We start from the raw sequence: 22,077 nt of genomic DNA on the forward strand, positions 1-22,077 counted from the left end.
AAAAGTTCCTATTCCAAGTCAACATCCTGAAAATCCAGTACTTGCGGGTAAGTACTTTTAAGTTTACACATGAATTTCAGGAAGAGGATTACAGCTCTTATAAAATCCTGAGCTTCAGTTTCTTTATCCAACGCTGTTAGTGTCCTGGACAGTTTTATACCAACGTGACCCAAGCTATAATCATCTAAGAAGAGAGAGCCTCGATTGAGAAAATGTCTCCATAAGATCAGGCTATACAAAAGCCTGTAGGACATTTTCTTAGTTTCTAATGGAGGAGGGCCTGGCCCATTGTGGGTGGTGGTGCCATCCCTAGGCTGGTGGTCCTGGGTTCTGTAAAAAGCAGGCTGCGAGCCAGTAAGCAGCACTCCTCTGTGGCTCCTGCCTCCAGATTCCTGCCTTGTTTGAGTTCCTGACCTCAATTCCTTCAGCAGTAGACTACCATGTGAAAATATAACCCAAATAAGCACTTTTCCTCTCAAATTTGATTTTGTTCATGGTGTTTCATAACCTAAGGCAGTTAGGTTTCAAGCCACAGATGTACTAAGTCTGTGTTCACTGCCGGATATTATCTCAGAAATACTGTTTATCTTAAAGCTGGACAGAAAGGAAAACTGCTAATCAAACAACAGGAGTGGTGGTGAAGTATCTTATAGAAATACAAAGGTAGCCATTAGTCTGACTCGAATTGCTTGTTAGGGCACTCACCCGATTGGATGGCCCAGAGAAACAGCTCCTCCATGGACATTTACTTTTTGAGGGTCAATCTCCAGCATTTTAATGTTGGCTAGTACAACCACACTGAATGCTTCATTTACTTCCCACATGGCAATGTCTTCTTTTTTCAGTCCTGCATATTTAAGAACCTAAAAATAAATTTCAGAATGGTTATCCAGATATTTAGCAATCAAAACTTACTTTCATTATTTTCTAGAGATTTTATAATTGTGGTTTATATTTCTCCTTTTAAGTAGTTACTTGCTGGAGCTGGAGAGATGGCCCAGTGGTTAAGAGCACTGACTGCTCTTCTAGAGGTCCTGAGTTCAAATCCCAGCTCTAGATGGTGGCTCACAACCATCTGTAACAGGATCTGATGCCCTCTTCTGGTGTGTCTGAAGACTGCTACAGTGTACTCATATATATGTATATCTTATAATAAGTAGTTACTTGCTTAAATAGGAAGGGTTTTTCTTTTTTAAAGGATTTATTCTTCAGAATTTGCTTTTGTGTATTAAAATAAGAATTTTGTTTGCAAGTACATTGTAGTGTAATACAGACTCCACCAGTGTTTGACAAGGTACATTCTCTCTGTGAAAATATACCCTGCAGTATGTCCTTAAGATCTACCTTGCTGGCTATGTTATTTATATTCTGTATTCTTGAAGAGTTTTGTCTGTTCCCACACGCCTCCTCAATTTCTTTAGAAGTTACATGATGATTATCTCAGGCACAAATATCACAGGTCTTCTTGTGAAATCTTTGATCATGCTTGGTTTTGCTAAGCATCTTGAGGGGGATTCTTGTGCTAATGATTATCCTCATAATAATACCATTTTAAAATAATGCCAAAGTCGTCCTTGTTTAGAACACTTACCATTAGCTGCTAACCCAGTGCATTCACTTTCGAAGGTGTCTGTTCCTATGTGCAGGTCTGCCACCTTGAATTGTGTCTGACCCTTCTCTACTCTTACATTTACCTTCTTTATCTTTATCTCTCACACATCAACTCTAGTTGGATAGGGTGGTGTATACCTCTAATCCTAACACTCAGGAGGCTGAGGTAGGAGGATCTCAAGTTCAATACCAGCCCAGAAATCAAAGCAAGAATTTGGCATACAAACAAAAGGTCAAGTTGAGGCTATCCCTTGTAAGCATACATTTGTTGAACACACCTCAGGTCCCTGTGAGTGGCTTCCCAAGGACTTGGTTACGTTTGCCTTTGGAAGCACAGACAACAATGTCGGTTCACTGAGTCTGGCTTACTCTTTACTGCAAACTACACAGTCCATGGTTCTTTCAGCATAGAGAACCCTCTGCAAGCAGCTGCTTACTCTGTCGTCTAGACTGGCACCTTTACCACTCCAGGGATGGGCACTGTATGTGTTTACAAGGGATCCAGCTATCCACTTCTCTCCATTCTGATGAAGATGGAGTCTGAGGTTTCCTGTCAGTTACTATTTTCTGAAGTGGAAAGAATAACAACTCATCCTGCTTCTGCAAATGGACATTTAAAATGCAGACCCTGCAATCTGGTACCAGAAGCTCTATAGTGAGTACAGCCCCTCCCTTGTTCTTACCTTAGGTACAGCATATGCAGGTGCGAGTGGGAAATCAATGGGGTCTACAGCAGCATCAGCAAATGCTGCAAAAACAGTAACCGTGTTACACATACCACGAGGTTCCATCCTTGGAGATTCAAAATCCAAGCCAGCAAATGCACGCTGCCTAGTCTCTGTGCCATGTAGGACTTGTATTTGCTCGTTTTTATTTTTTTAAGGTAGGGTGTCTGTATGTAGCCCTGCTGTGCTTTAAACTCACTTTGAAGAGCAGGGCAGCCTTAGCCTCATAGTCAGGAGACTTACTGCCCCTACCTTTTGAGGGCTAGGATTAAAGATTTGTGCCAACACACCCAGCTGCACATTGCTCCTTTTGTAAGAGTCTATTCTGAGTATGATTACATTAGTTTAACTTTATTATTTCATGTACGTTTTCATGTGTGTCTGTGCACCGCACGTGCTGGTGCTTGAGGAGGGGGTAAGCCAACTCCCCAGCTGGATCATGGCAACTATTTCAAAGGAAAACGTTTAGTCGGGCCTGGCTTAGAGTTTAGTCCGTCATCGCGGTGAGAAGCAGGGGAGTATCTCAGCAGACATGGTGCTAGAGAGCAGAGCAGAGGAGAGGAGAGCAGAGGAGAGGAGAGGAGAGCAGAGGAGAGGAGAGCAGAGGAGAGCAGAGCAGAGGAGAGGAGAGGAGAGCAGAGCAGAGGAGAGCAGAGCAGAGCTCTACATTCCACATCAGTAGGCAGCAGGAAGGCAACCGAACCACTGGGCCTGCTTTGCGCTTCTAAGACCTCAAGTGGTGCACTTCCTCCAACGCAGCCACACCTCCAACACGGCCACACCTCCAACACGGCCACACCCACTAAAACTGCCATGCCCTATGGGCTTATGGGGGCCATTTTTATTCAAACCACCATAGGTTGTTCAACCCCCAAATGGCCTGTGGTCATGGCATCTCTTCACAGGAATAAAAACCTTAACTAATAAAGGTGGTGACCTACACGTTGAAAACCACTAGCCTGGGACAGTTGAGAGCTGTTCTTCCAGAGCAGCCAAGTGCAGTCCTCAGCAGCACACCAGGCACCTTACAACTGTGTAACCACAGCCTTCACAGCAGTATTGCCTATTAGGTGCCCATTCCCACATGCAGTCACACACAAACACATGAGTGTTAAAATACAGAAAGATCCAGTTTGGTGGTATAACTCAGACATAGAATCCATAAGTTTGTTAGTTCAATCCCAAGTACCACAAATGTAAATAAAAGCCCATGACAGAAGCTAGAATAAAATTATGCTAAATGTATTATAAAGCAAATTGTATTTAAGTCCTTACAAAGAAGGCACAGCACATTTTAAAGGTGAGAAATACAGGTAGGCAAGATGGCTCACTGAGTATACACATGTCTACAGTTCAATCGTAAAACCCATGTAAAGGTGGAGGGAAAAAACCAACTCCAGACATGTCCTCTGACCACCACGTGCACATTATACGTAAAGACAATAACTTTTTTTTGTTTTTTTTCTAGACTCCCAATTCCATATTTTTATTCCAGTTGGCTGTATCTTTTGGTAAACCATAACTTTTCCCTTTCCCTACTCATACAGGATAGATAACGGGAGTTTTTGTTTTTAAATAATAATTTAATTATGTAAGTACACTGTAGTTATCTTCAGACACTCCAGAAGAGGGCATCAGATCTCATTACAGATGGTTGTGAGCCACCATGTGGTTGCTGAGAATTGAACTCAGGACCTCTGGAAGAGCAGTCAGTGCTCTTAACCACTGAGCCATCGGTTCTCCAGCCCCTAAATAACACTGTTTAAAGAAAGCTTTTGTGTGTATGTGGGAGTAGGCTCGTGCCTGCCTTGGCACCTGTGGCAGTCAGAGGACAGTGTGTGGGAGTGAGCTCTCTTACGTCTTTCACATAGGTTACCAGGGTCTGACTCAGGCCATCAGGGTTAGCAGGGGCACCTTCACCCACTGAGATACCTTACCAGTCCTAAAGTCATTATATAAAGCAGATTCTTAATAAAGATATTAAAGGAGCTTCTACCAATCAAAACAGATATGGCCAACTCCATTACTACCTGCCACCAAAGAAAGACACTGTTCCAAAACTAGAGATGGGATGTAATTGAGAAAAGCACATTGGGCCTCTAGAGACAAGAACACACATTCACACAATTTGTATTTTAGTTAAAGACAGAGGCCTGGGTGAGCACATGCCTTTAATCCCAGCATGTGGGAGGCAGTGTCTGTGGAGGCCAGCCTGGTCTACAGAGTTCTAGGACAGCCAGGACTGTTCGAAAAGAAAAGAAAAGGGGGTTGGGATAGACAAGGTCAAGACAGGCTTGGTGGCCCAGGCCTATAATTCCACCTTGGAAGCTGTGGCAGACATAACAAGATCAAAGCCAGCCTGGGCTACAAGACTGAATTCAGGCCAGCCTATACAACTGAGTCCTTGTTCCAAAAGGAGAGCTAGAGGTATCTAGCTCAGACAGAATACTTGCTTAGCATGTGTGCACTGGCTAGTTTTATATCAGCCTCACATGAGCTAGCCTCTAGCCAAATGTTAGATGGAGTTCAGGGAATCCTGAGGAAGAGGGGGAGGAAGGTTACAGGAGCCAGAGGGGTCAAGGACACCACAGAAACATGTCCCATAGAATCAACTAAGCAGGCTCATAGAGGCTCATAGAGACTGAACCTACATCAGGGAGCCTGTAGAGGGCAGCACTAAGTCCTCTGCATATGGGTTATGTAGCTTGGTCTTTGTGAAACTCCTAACTCGGCATGGGTTTTCTCTTGACTCTTGCCTCCTTCTTTATCCTCCCACTGGGTAGTCTCAACCTGCCTGGATACCAGGGCATATGTCCCGCCTTATTGTACCATTATGCCATGTTTGTTTGATGTCCGTGGGAGGTCTGCTCTTTTCTGAAGGGAAACAAAAATAATAGATGGGGGAGAGGAAGGGGAAACTGCAGTAGGGGTTTAATACACACAAATTAATAATAATAATAATAATAATAATAATAATAATAATAATAATAAAAGTACCTCCATAATACCATAATATCAGGCTATAGAGCAGGCCTCTAGGGCACTTTCTTAATTGATGATTTGGGGGAGGGCCCAGCCCACTATGGGTCATGCCATCCCTGATCTGGTAGTCCTGGGTTCTGTAAGAAAGCAGGCTGAGCAAGCCTGCAGATCCCTGCCCCATCTGAGCTCCTGTCCTGACGTCCTTTGGTGGTGAACTGTGATGTGGCAGCATAAGCTGAATGCACTCTTTCTTCTCCGGGTTACTTTGGTCATGGTGTGCCATCCTCAGCATTAGGAACCTGGACTAAAACCCCGGATTCTCAATACCAGGGGAAAGAGGAGAAACGAGGGGAGAACATTTACCTGCGATTCGTGCCAGTGGCTTAACCTTGAGCCTCTGGGCTGCCTCTGCAGTCATGAGAACCACAGCAGCTGCTCCATCGTTCAGTGTGCTGGCGTTAGCAGCTGTTACTGTGCCTGAGATCAACAAAAATCAAGTCACGCATCCACTTCACTGAGTCCATCCTGCTCTGTCCCACAAATACTCAAACGCTGTCTGCGTTATCAAGTGAACAGACATGCTGTAGACAGCCTTGGAGAGGATTTCTGCCCGAGGAAACACGCACAAAGCGAGCTCCGCAGTCAATGTCTCCACAGTGAGTGCAGGGTGGGAGTTCAGACACACGGTGGCACTGGGCCAATGTTTCTTCTCAGCAGCTCATCACAGCCAAACTCTAGCACCCTCAATGTATTCTCCATATCTGTGTCAGGACCAGGCATTCTCTACAGTCACTGGAGGCTGAATGTCGGTGAGCACTACAACATTCAGCTATAGACTTTACACCAGCTGTCTGTGTATACAAACTCAGAGAGGCTATTTTAACACTGACAGTGTAACAGTCTACCTTGTAACAGTCTACTAAAACTATACTTTTTTTTTTTTGAAACAGGGTCTTTCTATATAATGTTGGCTAACCTGGAACTCACAGAAATCCACCTGCCTCTGCCTCCCAAGAGCTGGAATCAAAGTTGTGTATCACCGTATCAGCTTAACATGTACTTTTTGTTTGTTTTGGTGTTTTCTTTTTTGGCTTTCTCTGTACAACCTTGAGTGTCCTAGAACTCACTCTGTACACCAGGCTGGCCCCAAACTCAGAAATCTTGCCTTTGCCTGCCACTAACTGGATTAAAGGTGTGGCCCACCACCACCTGGCAACACATACTTTTATACTATAAATTTTGATGAGAATGACCAGAAAGATGACTGATGATTTCTCTATTGGAACTGAGCAATTCTATCAAGAAAGGAAAAACTAATTGCAGAGTATCACAGTTGCACACAGTCAACCTTGTAGAGCTCATATTTTCTCAAAGTTTAAAGTTCCAAACCACTTAGAAATTTGGAAGCTAGGCATGTCATTCAGTAGAAGAGTATTTGCCTAATATTTGAGCTTCTAAGTTTGATCCCCAGGAAACCCTCCCAAAAGGAAATTCAGAACACAGACTATTTGTCCCAACATTAAAGATTAACACATGCGCTCTTCCTGTAAGCGGCCAGAGGTGACCTGTGAAGATGGTTCGCAACTCCCTTGACCCAGAAAACCCCACGAAATCATGCAAATCAAGAGGCTCAAACCTTCATGTTCACTTTAAGAACACCCGGGAAACTGCCCAGGCCATCGAGGGTATGCATATCCGAAAAGCCACCAAACATCTGAAGGATGTCACTTTAAAGAAGCAGTATGTGCCATTCCGGAGGTATAATGGTGGAGTTGGTAGGTGCGCCCAGGCCAAACACTGGGGCTGGACACAGGGACGGTGGCCAAAAGAGAGTGCTGAATTTTTGCTGCACATGCTTAAAAATGCAGAGTGATGCTAAACTTAAGGGTTTAGACGTAGATTCTCTGGTCATTGAACACATCCAGGTGAACACGGCTCCTAAGATGGCGCGGACAAACCTACAGAGCTCATGGTCGGGTTAACCCATCCATGAGCTGCTCCTGCCACACTGAGATGATCCTCACTGAGAAGGAACAGATTGTTCCAAAGCCAGAAGAGGAGGCTGCACAGAAGAAAAAGATATCCCAGAAGAAACCGAAGAAACAAAAACTCATGGCATGGGAATAAATTCAGCATAAATAAATGCGGATAAAGTTAAAAAAAAAAAAAGATTAACACATGCTAATGCTAAGCCAGGTACTAAATACTGGTAAACACAACCGTCAGCAGAAGACTCAAGGAACCTAACATGTAAGTTTGTATTCTCAATTCGCAAACTATGGAGATGCCTGCCTATAGAAAACAATTCTCTAGCCGTGTTATAGAGTCTTCTCCCTAGGACTTAATATTCTGAAGATATAAACTGTTAAGAATAAAGTACTCTAAAAATGTGAAGTGACATCTAGATGTTTTATACAATACCTTTGATTAAATCGCTAGGCCGGGACTAAAGAGAGATGGTTCAGCAGTTAGGAGCACTGGCTGCTCTTAGAGGATCACACTTTGGTTCCCTGCAGCAAACGGCAGCGTACAGTTCCAGTTCCTTAGGTTAGATGCCATTTTCTTACCTCCATGCATACCAGGCACGGAGTGATACACAGACATACATGCAGGCCAAACAGTCACACATAGATTAATCTTTTAAAAACCTGTTCATGTCACCTCAGGTTCTCCTGTCTGATCTCTCCCTCTTACCGTTTTCTTTCTGGAACACTGTCTTGAGCTTTGGCACTTTACTGAAGTCAACTCGCTTGTACTCTTCATCTTCCTTCACCACCACGTCTGGTTTACCTAAAATTGAAAAGCAATCCCAGTCAAGACACCAACTCAGGAAGAAGCTTACCCCACGCCATTCCAAGCGAGCCTCGGATGTGAAGCCTACACCAACAACTCCATTATTTCCCAGCCTTCTCTCTGTCTCTCTCTCTGTCTCTCTCTCTCTGTTTCTCTCTGTCTGTCTCCCCCCCCTCTCTGTCTCTGTCTCTTTTTCTCTGTCTCTCTCTGTGTCTCTGTCTCTCTCTCTCTCTCTCTCTGTCTCTCTCTCTCTCTCTCTCTCTCTGTCTCTCTCTCTCTCTCTCTCTCTCTCTCTCTCTCTCTCTCTCTCTTCTTTTGAGACAGGGTCCCTATGTATTCCTGGAACTCTACAAGGCTGTCCATGTAGACTAGGCTGTCTTTGGATACACAGAGATCCCCCTGCCTCTGTCTCCCAAATTAAAATGCTGTGGTTAAAGGCAAGTGTCCACACCCAGTCTTCCCAACTCTCGTCTGTGGTCATAGACCTCACAGTGTGCACTCCACAGGCAGATGCTCGACCAGCGCTGCATGAGCTAGTTATCCGTAGCCCAGGCACAGTGATCATTCTGGAAAGCAGCCTGGCCTAAGTAGTCACTATGGACCATGGATCTCTGCCAGTGATGCTGGTGAGAGGGCCCCTTTCTTTGACTCTGAGCAGTGCAGCACATGTAACTCCAAAGGCGGACAGCATTAGTCCTTCATTTCTGGGAGGTAACCCTAAGAGTCCTCTAATATAAATCCCTTTTAAAAAAATACTTGTTAGGGTCAATAAGATAGCTCAGCAGACAAAAGTGCTTGCCACACAAGCTTAGAAATTTGAGTTCAATCCCCAGAATCCATGTAAAAGTAGGAGAAAAAAAGCCAACTAATTCTACAAAGTTATCCTCTGGCCTCCACATGAATGCCATGGAGCACATGTATACACATACATGTACAAATACACGTAAGCAGGGTTGCATAGACAGCTCAGTGGTAAAGACCTACACTAATCTTCCAGAGTTTGGTCTTCAGCACCCACGTCAGGTGACTCACAACTGCCTATAAACTCTAGTTCCAGGGGACCCAATACCTCTGGCCTCTTCAGCCACCTGCACCAGTGTGCATATGACCCACACACAAAATGTACGACTTTAATTCCAGCACTCGGGAGGCAGAGACAGTAGGATCTGTGTGAATTCAAGGACAGCATTGTCTACAGAGTGAGTTCCTGGACAGCCAGGAACACAGAGAAACCCTACCTTGAAAAACCAAGATAAGGCTCTCTTGATCTCTGCGTCCGCTTACTTATCACCCACAATTCCCTCTTCTTTCTCTCTCCTCCAGCCGAGCAAGATGTCCAAAGGAAAGAAAGCCAAGGGGAAGAAGGTGGCCCTGACCCCCGCAGTGGTCAAGAAACAGGAGGCCAAAAAGGTGGTCAATCCTTTATTTGAGAAGAGGCCTAAGAACTTCAGCACTGGGCAGGACACCCAGCCCAAAAGAGATCTTACACGCTTCATCAAATGGCCCCGCTACATCAGGCTGCAGTGGCGAAGAGCCATCCTCTATAAGCAGCTCACAGTACCTCCTGCCATTAACCAGTTCACCCAGGCCCAGCAAACAGCGCAGGCAAACAGCGACTCAGCTGCTTAGGCTCGCCCACAAGTACAGGCCAGAGACAAAGCAGGAGAAGCAAAGGCTGCTGGCCGGCGCTGAGAAGAAAGCTGCTGACAAAGGGGACTAAGAGACCACCTGTCCTTCGAGCAGGGGTCAATACAGTCACCACCTTGGTGGAGAACAAGAAGGCTCAGCTGGTGGTGATTGCCTATGACATAGACCCCATTGAGCTGGTGGTTGTCCTGCCTGCCCTGTGTTGAAATTTGGGGGTGCCCTACTGTATCATCAAGGGAAAGGCCAGGCTGGGGCGCCTGGTCCACAGGGAGACAGGCACCACTGTTGCCTTCACACAGGTAAACTCAGAAGACAAGGGTGCTCTGGCTAAGCTGGTGGAAGCTGTTAGGACCAATTATAATGACAGATATGACAAGATCTGCCACAACTGGGGAGGCAACATTCTGGGTCCTAAGTCTGTGGCTCGCGTTGCCAAGCTGGAACAGGCAAAGGCTAAAGAACTCGCCACCAAACTGGGTTAAATGTACACTAAGTTTCCGTACATAAATATAATCACAAAATTATCTTCCATAGAAAAACCAAGACAAATAAATTAACCAAACATATAAAATACATAATCTAATGTGCTATTAGTCACATATATGAAAGAATTAAAATAACTATTGTTTCTCAATTAAAAACAGTAAGCACACCAGCTTTCTATCAAGCCTGATGAGCTGTTCAATCCCCGCAACACGCGTGGTGAGAAAGAACCAACTCCTGCAGGCTGTCCTGTGGCTTCCACGCACACAGCACTGCACACACAGGCCAAGCGAACACAAAACACACAAACACGTGGGCGCTGAGACCTGCATGAACTGTTACTTCTAACCTGTGACTCTTCCTTTACTAACTGTAAGCAAAACCGTTAATGTGTTCACCTCAGATGAACAGAGATGATACTCATTTAAAATGGAAACATGGGCTGCAGAGATGGCTCGGTTAAGAGCACTGACTGCTCTTCCAGAGGACCCGGGTTCAATTCCCAGCAACCACATAGCAGCTCACACCTGTCTGTAACTCGAGTTCTAGAGGATCCAGCATCCTCTCACAGACACGCATGCAGGCAGAACACCAATACACGTACAATAAAAATATTGTTTTAAAAACAATGGAAACATCAATTCTATAACACAGATCTATTACTCTAACCAAGAAAAAGAAATGAGTGAGAGTGTGAAGTGTGTTTTGGAAATGCGTCTACCTTTCACTGAGATGGTGATGGGCGTAATCTCATTTGCAAACTTCCCTGCATCCCACGCCTCTTTACTTCGGGTGTAAGAGCCGATGGCGTACTTATCCTGCTCCTCCCGCGAGATACTCAGCTTCTTCGCGGTGTTCTCAGCACAATTGCCCTAAGAAGTTTGGAAAAACGACCTTTGCATAACACTCAGTGCTTGGGAGTTCAACTTCATTTCTCTACATTGCTTTCCTCCATTCTGGGTAACTCCTCTTATCGTCAGATGGTTTCAGGAAACAGAGTTGCCACCGTAGGAGGAAATACCTCACTTAGGCGTGGGGCAGTTACAGTTAATCCACGCTGAGGAAATGGACATAGTAAAATAAATATTTTTATAAAGTTGACTAAAACATTTATAGAACCCACCCTAGAACTCAGTATTTAAAATATATATGTTCTGAAAAGCCAAGGGTTAGTATTAAACGGCACTCCCTATTAAAGCAGCACTTGGGGCCAGCAAGTGAGAACCCACACTGCTCTTCCAGGGTACCTGAGTTAGATTCTCTGGTCAGGTCCCTCAACCCACCCACTGTAGCTCCTGAGGATCTAACACTATGGATAACAACACACATAAATGGGTTTTTTAATTAGTATTTACCATATGAATTTTATTGTAGACATCGGTTAGCCCGTCTTTCACAATCAGGTCTTCAAGTTTTACCCCACCGTATGGTGTTGCTCCTCTGCTCATTACGTACGGGACATTTGACATGCTCTCCATTCCGCCTGCCACCATCACATCCTGCTCAGAACACAGCAAAGCCAAGGTAAGCATTGCGATCCATGCCACTGCGCACACAGCTGTCAGCAACAGTCCATGAATGCCACTGTCCACACACACACTGTCAGCAACAGTCCATGAATGCCACTGCGCACACAGCTGTCAGCAACAGTCCATGAATGCCACTGTCCACACACACAGCTGTCGGCAACAGTCCATGAATGCCACTGTCCACACAGCTGTCGGCAACAGTCCATGAATGCCACTGTCCACACACACACTGTCAGCAACAGTCCATGAATGCCACTGTCCACACACACACTGTCAGCAACAGTCCATGAATGCCACTGTCCACACACACACTGTCAGCAACAGTCCATGAATGCCACTGTCCACACACACACTGTCAGCAACAGTCCATGAATGCCACTGTCCACACACACTGTCGGCAACAGTCCATGAATGCCACTGTCCACACACACTGTCGGCAACAGTCCATGAATACCACTGTCCACACACACACTGTCGGCAACAGTCCATGAATGCCACTGTCCACACACACACTGTCGGCAACAGTCCATGAATGCCACTGTCCACACACAGCTGTCGGCAACAGTCCATGAATACCACTGTCCACACAGCTGTCCACAAAGGAGTGTTTAACGTGGCTTTTCAGTCACATAGTTAATGCCCTCTTTATCATTTTTTTCTGATGAGAAAAAAGTGGTTTATAATGTTCCATGACAGTTAAGATTAAAATTAGAAGCTGGGTATAGTGGTACACATCTATAATCTAGCACTTGGAAGACTGAAGCAGGAGCGTCAGGAGTTCAAGGTCATTGTCAGCTATAGAGAGGGTTTGAAGCTATCCTGGAGTACATGAGAAGCTGTCTCAGAAAACACAAATCAGACAAAGAAAAGGTAAGAATTGGACAATTTGCAAGGCCCTGGGTTCGGTCCCCAGCTCCGAAAAAAAGAACCAAAAAAAAAAAAAAAAAAAAAGAATTGGACAATTTGACTGCACCTAACTTTGGAAAGTGGAGCTGGTAGGTTTTGGAAAACAATTGACAACTTCCAAGAATACAACAATTCTTCAGGTTTTTGGTTTTTGGGGTTTTCTTTTTTAGGATTTTTCAAAGCTGTCTAGTTCACTGCTCTATTCTTATAAATCCTAAGTACACACTAGAGTATGTTTAGATACTGTTATATATAGTTTTAGATAGAGAGAGTTAGGTATACAGTTATAATACATCAAGTAGGGCACTGAAGTTAAATAACCTGCCCAAGGTTTCCCTGCTTTTAATAGAGAATATTCAAACTGGTGGTACACTAAGAGTCGGAGGGAAGTGTGAGAAAATGCTTTTCCCTTTTCCACCTTCTAGAGCTGTGAGGTCTCTAGGGTTTGCATACACTGCTCAGTGATGAGGTTCCTGTCACGGTAGCTCAGACCTCAGTGTACTCTTTTCTCCTCTGAAAGAGAACATAAATGTGTGGTTCTTTCCTGTTTCCATCTTCTGTGTGTTATGTGCATGATTGTTCTGCCTGTATTGTGTGTCTGTGTACCATGTACCAGGTACACATTTGGCCTAACCCCCACAGAGGCCAGACGAGGGCGCCAATGCCCTGAAACTGTAGTAGAGAGATGAGCTACACATGGGTGCTGGGAACTGGACCCAGTCCTGTGGAGGAAGAGCCAGTGCTCTGGACCACTGAGCCATCTCTCCAGCCTCTAAGTGTGTGTCTTGGTGTTTGTAAGAAGTGGCGTGAAAGCATGCCTCACTTATTCTCCGCTTGGTTGTGATACACAGTGGTAGGTACAACATCCAGGAAGGGAGGCGATCTAATAAAGACCTCTGTCTTTCTCACCCCGCCCTGGGACTTTGTGTCTGTGGCTGTTTCCATGTCCTTCTCTCTGAAAACTGATGAAGTGCTAGCTCTTAAAGCCAGACACGGGCAGAAAACAGCCTCAATGTCACAGCATAGTCCAGAGCAGCCTCTCTCTTCCTCACCTAGGTAAAGATAAGATTTGAACCAACAGACCTCAAACTTGCATTCTCCTGCTCTATCTCATAAATGCTAAAATTGGGCATGTGTTTAACTGAAAAGAATCTCAGGGCTGGAGTTCAGTTCTAACACCCACACCAGACGTCTCATAACCACCTGTAACTCTAGCCCCAGGGGATCCAACATCCTCTTGTAGTCGCCAGAGGACCTGTTCACAAGTGGCATTTGATTACACAAACACTCACACATTTTAAAAAATAAAGGGTTCCAGACTATGATGGTACACGCCTTTTTAAACCCCAGCACTTGGGAGGCAGAGGTAGGTGGATCTCTGTGGGTTTGAGGCCAGCCTGGTCTACAGAGTAAGTTCCAGGACAGCCAAAGCTACCCAGAAACTCTGTCTCAAAAAGTCAAAGAAAACCCAGGCTGGGCACACGGTCAATGGTTAAGAGCTCCTGATGCTCTTCCAAGGACCCAGGTCAATTCACAGCACCCAGATGGTGGTTTGGAACCACTCAACAAGATATTCAACATTCTTTCCTGATCTCCGTGTGCACCAGGCATGTGTGTGTTGCACAAACATACATGCAAGGCAAAATACTCATAAACAAATACTGTTTAAAAGGAGGCGGGGTTAGAAGTGTGGCCCTGCAGGTAAAAGTACATGTTGCTCTTTCCTGGGACCTGAGGTTGATTTTCTGCACCCACATGGTGAGTCACGGCTCTAACTCCACTTCCAGAGGAGCCAGTGCCCTCTTCCGGCCTCTAAACACCAGGCATGCATATGATGCCCTAACACACGCAGGTAAAACACTCAGAGATACATACAACAGGGATAAAGAACAGATCTCACCACTGCAACAGAAATGTGCTTAGACACTTAGCATTTTAGAATGTGGAGTTCTTCCAAGTGACGGACAAAGCGAGGGGCTCCTTACCTGGTGTCCACACATAAGACTTTGAGAGGCCATCATGATGGCTTTCATTCCTGAGGCACACACCTTGTTTACTGTGGTGCACGGAGTGGCAATGGGTAGACCTAAAGCAACATAAATCACATTTAGAAAAGCAGAAACCACCACAGAATTAAACAGACCTCGTGACTATGATCTGCAAATTTTATTTCTATAAGAGCTATGCATTTACTGATTTAGCTGACCAGGACATTTTCAAGGTCATTAAGTACAAAAGCAAGTGTGTGTTTCCATACCTGCACCCAGTGTAGCTTGCCTGGTCGGGGCCTGTCCTTCTCCCCCTTGGATGACGTTGCCCATGTAGACCTCCTTCACTTCTTCTTTTGGAATCCCTTTTAAAACAGCGAAAGGGATTGTCCTGGGTTTATTCAACTCATTTTTTTTTCTTTTTAACATTTCATTTGCTTTTATTTTATATTTACCGGTGTTTTGCCTATATGTATGCCTGTGTGTCATGTGCACGCAGTGCCCAGAGAGGCCAGAAGAGGGCATCGGCTCACGTGGAACTAAAGTTTAGGACAGCTGTGAGCTGCCATGTGGACACTGAACCAAGTCCAGCCCCGGTATTGAGCTTAATAATCAAGATTACCAAGCACATATCATGACATAGAAATAATTTCCTCTTCCTCTTAGTTTTAGGTTTCATTTCTATGTATCTATGACAAGGCATTTAGATATGTAAGAACCACGTAATTTCTAAGAGGAATATATTCAGTAAATGCAAAACAGTTATGTGTCATCCAATCATTTGCCCCCTCAATTCCGAAACAGTGCAGCCACTGACCTGCCTTTTCAATGGCTCCCTGAATTGCAATAGTACCAAGCTTGGTGGCTGGCTGAGAGGCAAGGCTGCCCAGGAAGGATCCAATGGGAGTTCGTGTAGCACTCACTATAACCACATCCTGGCAAGACACAAAAGGTAAACATCAACATAGGCATACTCAAATTCTCTTTCATTCAATACACACTTGTACCCAGACAACTTACAAATAATTATTCAGCAAGTGTTAAAATAATATTGGAGCAGGTGGGAAACACCATGACACACCACAATTTAAGACACCACGGAAAGACAGGGCAAGAGTGAGCTCAGTGACAGAGCGCTTGTCCAGCATGCACAAGGCCCTGCATTCAATCCATAGATTTACAGAGGGTGGGGGAGCGGGTGTGGATACAATGGAGAGGCTCAGGGAGGTGAAGGAAGAAATTAAGGCAAATTCTAAAGCAGACATAAAAATCCTTCCCAGCTCTCTCCGGGATGTTTAATGCCAGAAGCTTAAGTTTCAATCCTGCTCGGTCAAAGTCATAAAATCTCAGGCAGTCAAGGTGACTCAGCAGGAAAGATTTGCAATGATCCCTGGACAACCTGAGAGCTTGATCCCAGGAAAAATGTCCACATGTGCACACTCGAGAGTGTGTGTTACACACACATATAAGCCCCAAATAACTTTGTTTTGGGAGGGATTGTTTTCTTGACATGTAACTCTGGCCACGTGGGACTTGCTATCTAGATCTGAGTAGTCATGAAATCAGAGATGGCCTAACTCTGCCTCCTGGGTGCTGGGGGTAAAGGTTTACACCCAGCAATAATAAAGTTTTAAAAACTTTTAAAAGTGGTAACTTTATAATATATAAAAAAAAAAAACTGCTTTGACAAACAACACTGAGGCTGAAGAAATAGCTCAATGGTTAAGAATGTACACTGTATAAACCCGAGAAACAAGAATCAAATCACAGCACCTCTGTAACAAGCACGGTGCCTCACAAATACCTGGGACTCCAACTACGTGAGGTCCCCACACAGAGCACACAGACACACACACAGAGTGTGTAGATATGTGAATGCTATATATATGTGGGGGGCAGGGGCCCTTAGAGGCTAAGAGGAGGCCAGAAGAGAGTGTCAGGTCCCTTGGAATTCAGGTACATGTGGTTAAGAATGGCCTAACTTGGTTACTGGGAACTAAGTACAGGTCCTCTAGAGAGCTGCAAATGCTCTTAGCCATCTCTTCAGTACCATTAACCTTTTAAACTAAAAAACAAACAACACAGACCAAAAGCTCCTTTACTAAAGCACGAAGTCCGGGCTAGCAATGCATATGTGTAGGCTACATGAACAGTATCAGTTAGGACATAGCCAGAGCCGTAATCTCCTTAACTACAAAATAAGGAGCAGGTAAGTCCTTGTCAGTGCCATGACACACATTCTCCTCGTGTTTGGTTCCTACAATCTCCTACAAAGCAAGATGGAAAGACTTGATGTCATTTTGGGAACCTACAGACAAAGGCAGAAATCAGTAACTAGGAAATGAAGTCAAGGCCTTTTGGGTTAACCCCTAGGCAGTCAGTTCCTCTCTTGTCAAGGCTCTTGGGTCCACTGCAGTGTACTACCTACCATATAATGTGGGTCCCTTATCATAAAGGGAGAGAGCGCCACAGTTCTGGAGGGAAACTGTTTCATGGTGTATTATAGAGAATTATTCACAGGCTGAATGGACCACCTCTGTGGGAACGCAGGAACTTAGTACACGAATGGTCAGCTTTCCTGACCACTGCATAAGCATTAATCTTCAAATACATTCAAGGCAAAAATGTGTGCAACTGGGTTTGATTTGTCCGCTTGTGGCAGGGCTGGTGATCCTCAAGCCAAGCCTCTGGCCTCCCCCTCCCAAGAGCTCATGCTACAAGCCTGCGCCCCCTGCATAGCCACACGTGTGTCTCTGATGGCAATACTCGCTTAAATTCTTCAAGGTGTAATTTAAACTTTACTTACATTCAAAGTGGGTTTGGATGCATAACTTCGTCCCAGGCATCTTACTTCCTGTAAGGCAAATGTTTATGTTATAATATTTAAAAATTCATCCATTAATTTTATACTTAGCAATAATACAATCAAGGAGATTTTCTTCATTTGTAAACTTTTATTTCCAAGTTTTCCACAGTCTGCATACGCCGCTCTTATAAATCATAAAGAAAATAGTTATGACCAACATTTCCTTTCTTTTGTTGTTTTTTTTTTTTTTTGTTTTTTCTTTTTCTAGACAGGGTTTCTCTGTGTAACCCTGGCTGTCCTAGAACTCACACTGTAGACCCGGGTTGGTCTCACACTGAGAGACGTACCTGCTTCTGCCTCCTGAGGGGTGGGATTAAAGGCGTGTGACATCACTGCCCAGCTTAAATATTACTTTTCTAGCAAGCTGTTCATTGGAAACATGCACTTTAACTTTTGGAGAACTGTCATTTGGCTGTGGGTGTTTTGTCTGCATGTGTGTCTGTGTACGGCATTTATGCTGTGGACATCAGATACTCCAGGACTGGACATAGAGGGTTGTATAGGTGGTATTAGGTGGGTAGTAGGAATTGAACCAGTTCCTCTGCAAGAACAGCCAGAAAAACCACAGGGCCGTCTTTCTAGCCCCTAAAACTTCTTAAGTAAATATAAAACAACGACAAAGACACAGGGGCTGAAGAGACGGCTCAGTGGTTAGGAGCATTGACTGTTCTCCCAGAGGTTCTGAGTTCAAATCCCAGCTCCACATGGTGGCTCACAACCATCTGTAATGAGATCTGATGCCCTCTTCTGGTGTGTCTGAAGGCAGTTACAGTGTACTCATATACATTATATAAATAAAATAATTCTTAAAAAAAACCCCAAAGATCCTTACTTATAAAGTAGACAGGTTGTGAGGTGTTGAAGCATCTTTTAGGAAAATGCCCAGGTATAGCTGGGTCTTGAGGTAGAACTGTTGCCAATATTCTGAGAAAACTCCAAATTAATTTTCAAAATGTTTACACTGGTTTGCACTCCCACCAGCAGTGGAGGAGTGCTCCCCTTGCTCCACGTCCTTGCCCCATGTACTCTCTCTTGAGTTTTTGACCTTAGCCATGCTGATGATGTAAGACGGTACCTTGTGGTTGCTTTGATTTGCATTTCCCTGATGACTAAGAAACATTTCTTTAGCTGTTCCTCAGCCATTCGAGATTCTTCTATTGAGAACTGTTTGGTTCCATACCCCATGTTTTAGCTGGGTTATTTGGGTCGTTGGTATTTGGACCTCCCTGCTCATAAACAGCAGATGAGCAGCTTGACCTTCATGTGGGTCCTGAACAACTGAAACAGGGCTATCCCAAAAGCTGTGGCCTGTACGTGGGATATGAGAGGCATTCTTCTAGCTATGCTGCCTTGTCTGGCCACAGGGGGAGAGGATGCGCCTAGCCTCACAGAGACCTGAAGTGCCAGGACAGAAGGCATAACCAGGAGGGCCCTCATCTTCTCAGAGGTGAAGGGGAAGGGGAATGGGAGAAAGATTTGTGTGTGTGTTGAGGGGGGGATGACCGGGAGGGGACCAGTGAGCAGGACATAAAATGAATAAGTAAAACAAAATAAAATTAAACTTATAAAAATAAATACTTAATAAAATATAGTGGTTTTGTTTTGAGGGTTTTTGTTTGTTTGTGTTGCTGTGGTTTGAGACAGAATTTCATGTGAACCAGGCTGGCTTCAAACTTACTATATGCTGAATTTCTGATTCTCTTGCCTCTCTACCTCCCCAGTGTTGAGATTACAGAATTGAACTACCACTCTTGATTTCTTTGGAGATGGGTCAAACCCCGGGCTTTGCACACACCAGTCACTCTAGGGGCTGAACTGCATTTCTAGCCTTGGGCTGCGTCTTTGAGAAAACTTTGTAAAGCCCAGGCTGACCTCAAACTCACAGAGACCCAAAGCAGCCTTGAATGCACACTCCTCCTGCCTTAGCTTATGGGATGATTTCATTACACAGGTGAAGACAGGTACGGGATAGAAAGAGGCCTGTCATTGGACAGGAGAAGGAAGGATGGGCAGGAGAAAAGTTTGAGAGAAGGGGAGGAGACTGGGACGGAAAGGCCTAGAGAAGAAAAGGGAGCAGAGAAGCCGCTGAGGGAGAGAACATGGAAGATTCCACTCTGTGTATTTACAGGTTGTTATGAATATTCTTAAGGGATGGATGTGTACAGGGCTTTGTATGTCTAGGTAGGTATTTAACTTATCAATTGAGTCAGAGGTTATTGTGCTGTGTGTTCTTTCCTATGGTGATTTAAGTGTAAGGAGTGTGGGTGGCTGGGCTGGGCCGCCGCAGAGTTGGGATGTGTGTTGCTGGCAAGATATCTACCAGAAATCTTGGGGCACTGCGATGCCAGATCCAGAAGGGGTAAAAGACAGTCAGTCTTTTTATAATTTTACAACATTAGCTTCCTGAAAAAAAAACTATAATTTAAGTTCTTTTTTTGGGGGGCTGGAGAGATGGCTCAGCGGTTAAGAGCACCCGACTGCTCTTTTTTTTAAAGATTTATTTATTTATTATCTATAAGTACACTGTAGCTGTCTTCAGACACACCAGAAGAAGGTACCAGATCTCATTACAGATGGTTGTGAGCCACCATGTGGTTGCTGGGAATTGAACTCAGGACCTCTGGAAGAGCAGTCGGGTGCTCTTAACCGCTGAGCCACCTCTCCAGCCCAATTTAAGTTCTTAATCATGTAATATTAAAAGTTTCACACAAAATATTGTTTAATTTTTAAAAATGTTTTAAAAGATTTTTATTTTTATTTATATGAGTACACTGTAGCTGTCTTTAAACACACCAGAAAAGGGCATCAGATCCCATTACAGATGATTGTGAGCCACCATGTGGTTGCTGGGAATTGAACTCAGGACCTCTGGAGAGCAATCAGTGCTCTTAACCACTGAGCCGTCTCTCCAGCCCCTGTTAAGTATTTTTTATTTTTTATTTTTTTTTAAAGATTTATTTATTTATCATATACAAGTACACTGTAGCTGTCTTCAGATACACTAGAAGAGGGCATCGGATTCCATTACAGATGGTTGTGAGCCACCATGTGGTTGCTGGGAATTGAACTCATGACCTCTGGAAGAGCAGTCGGTGCTCTTAACCGCTGAGCCATCTCTCCAGCCCCCTAAGTATTTTTTAAAGTAGGCAGAAGACAGTGGTTAAGAGACCTTGCTACTCTTTCATAGGACCTAGGCTGGGTCCCACACACACACACACACACACACACACACACACACACACACACACACACACACGCTCACTCACACAAATATTTTTTAAAGCCTGCAAGACAGAACATCTATTTTAAAAACAATTTAAGGAAAACTTGCTGTTAACTCCCCAAGCCCTTCCAACAGGAGCCTCTTGATTGACACAAGGCAAACATACATCATGCAACATGGCCTAAATTGCCAGATAATTCTTACATAAGGGGGGGGGGGCGCTGGAAGTGTAGCTCAGTGGTACAGTGAAGGCTTGGCGTGTGTGTGGTTCTGGTTCCCTCTGCACTACACTCAGAACAGAAGGGGAAACACCTTAACTCTTTCCACACTATTTGTAGAAACGAATGTCAACAGAGGGAGTTCTGAAAATGTAGGGCAGGGTTCAAACCCCGCCTGTTCTGCAGCTGGGCTGTGAGGTCAGCAAGCCTGACTTTCACAGTCTGCTGTGCATATTCAGATCAGACCGCAGCTGGCAGCAGTTACAGTGTGCAGTGAAAGCTCATGAAGACCCAAGAACTTGGATTTTTCACAGACTAAACCCTTTGTCCTGCCTGAACATATATATCTAAACTTTCCAGCTGACTCATGATGAGGGCCCGGAGCCAGTCAGCACCACAGCCAACAGCAGGTAAAGGCAGAGGCTAGAGCCCAGAGGGAGAAGAACTAGTAGAGAATGAAAGGTACAGCACAAGCATACTCTAGAACCAGGACGGTGGCACACTGCAAGAGGCAGGAGGGTCCTTGGTTAGTATTTTCTCCTTAGAGCCTAGCACGGCCAGCTGCACATGTTTCCTGTCTGTGACTGTCCAAGGATTTATCTATTACATCTCTTCAAACATTTCCCTTTCTGAACGCAGGGTGCAGCTTAGTGGCAGTGTGTGTAATTAGTATAGGCAAGAACCTGGGTCTAATCCCAGTACCACCCCAGACTAATTCCTTTAGCTGAGGTAAAGTGGGGCTGTGTCCCTCTTTTCTTGCAGGTGTCTGGCTCATTTTCACTGAAGGGTCCGTCCCCGTGTGTCTACTGTGGCTCTTGTGCCATATTCACCCTCTCCTATATCCTTCCTCTCTTCCTTGTGGATCATTCATAAGCATATAACTGCACCCCAACTCCTCTTGCCTGCAACATTTAACTGAACACACAGCCCACACACTGTGAACTTTGCCATCTCTCGTGGCCTGCAATGTCTCCTTGGTCTTGCTTCCTGTTACCTTTGCCACTTTACCACTGTTGGCTCTAAACCAGGTCAATACTGTCTGGAACAAAAACAAATAAATGCTTCAGATACTGCATGGTCGTCTGGGTCCCTGTAAGATCCGACTA

The 22,077-nt window shown here is 44.7% G+C and overlaps 1 protein-coding gene and 1 pseudogene across 2 annotated transcripts in view; one reads left to right on the forward strand and one right to left on the reverse strand.

Moving 5' to 3' along the window:
• Acat1 (acetyl-CoA acetyltransferase 1) overlaps positions 1-22,077 on the reverse strand; it is a 29,078-nt gene that overhangs the window by 1,001 nt on the left and 6,000 nt on the right. The window contains exons 2-11 of one of the 2 annotated variants that reach the window (NM_017075.2): positions 17,471-17,518; positions 15,482-15,599; positions 14,934-15,029; positions 14,662-14,762; positions 11,597-11,740; positions 10,963-11,113; positions 8,013-8,108; positions 5,682-5,795; positions 2,295-2,359; positions 706-863 (exon numbers count right to left, since the gene is read on the reverse strand). In NM_017075.2, coding sequence (NP_058771.2) covers positions 706-863; positions 2,295-2,359; positions 5,682-5,795; positions 8,013-8,108; positions 10,963-11,113; positions 11,597-11,740; positions 14,662-14,762; positions 14,934-15,029; positions 15,482-15,599; positions 17,471-17,518 — 1,091 coding nt within the window. Of the gene's footprint in view, positions 1-705; positions 864-2,294; positions 2,360-5,681; positions 5,796-8,012; positions 8,109-10,962; positions 11,114-11,596; positions 11,741-14,661; positions 14,763-14,933; positions 15,030-15,481; positions 15,600-17,470; positions 17,519-22,077 lie in introns of those variants that run through there. The other variant, XM_063264936.1, reaches the window with a different exon arrangement.
• LOC108351709 (60S ribosomal protein L17 pseudogene) lies at positions 5,791-7,487 on the forward strand (annotated as a pseudogene).

This window comes from Rattus norvegicus, chromosome 8, assembly GCF_036323735.1.
Source record: "Rattus norvegicus strain BN/NHsdMcwi chromosome 8, GRCr8, whole genome shotgun sequence".
NCBI lineage: Eukaryota > Metazoa > Chordata > Mammalia > Rodentia > Muridae > Rattus > Rattus norvegicus.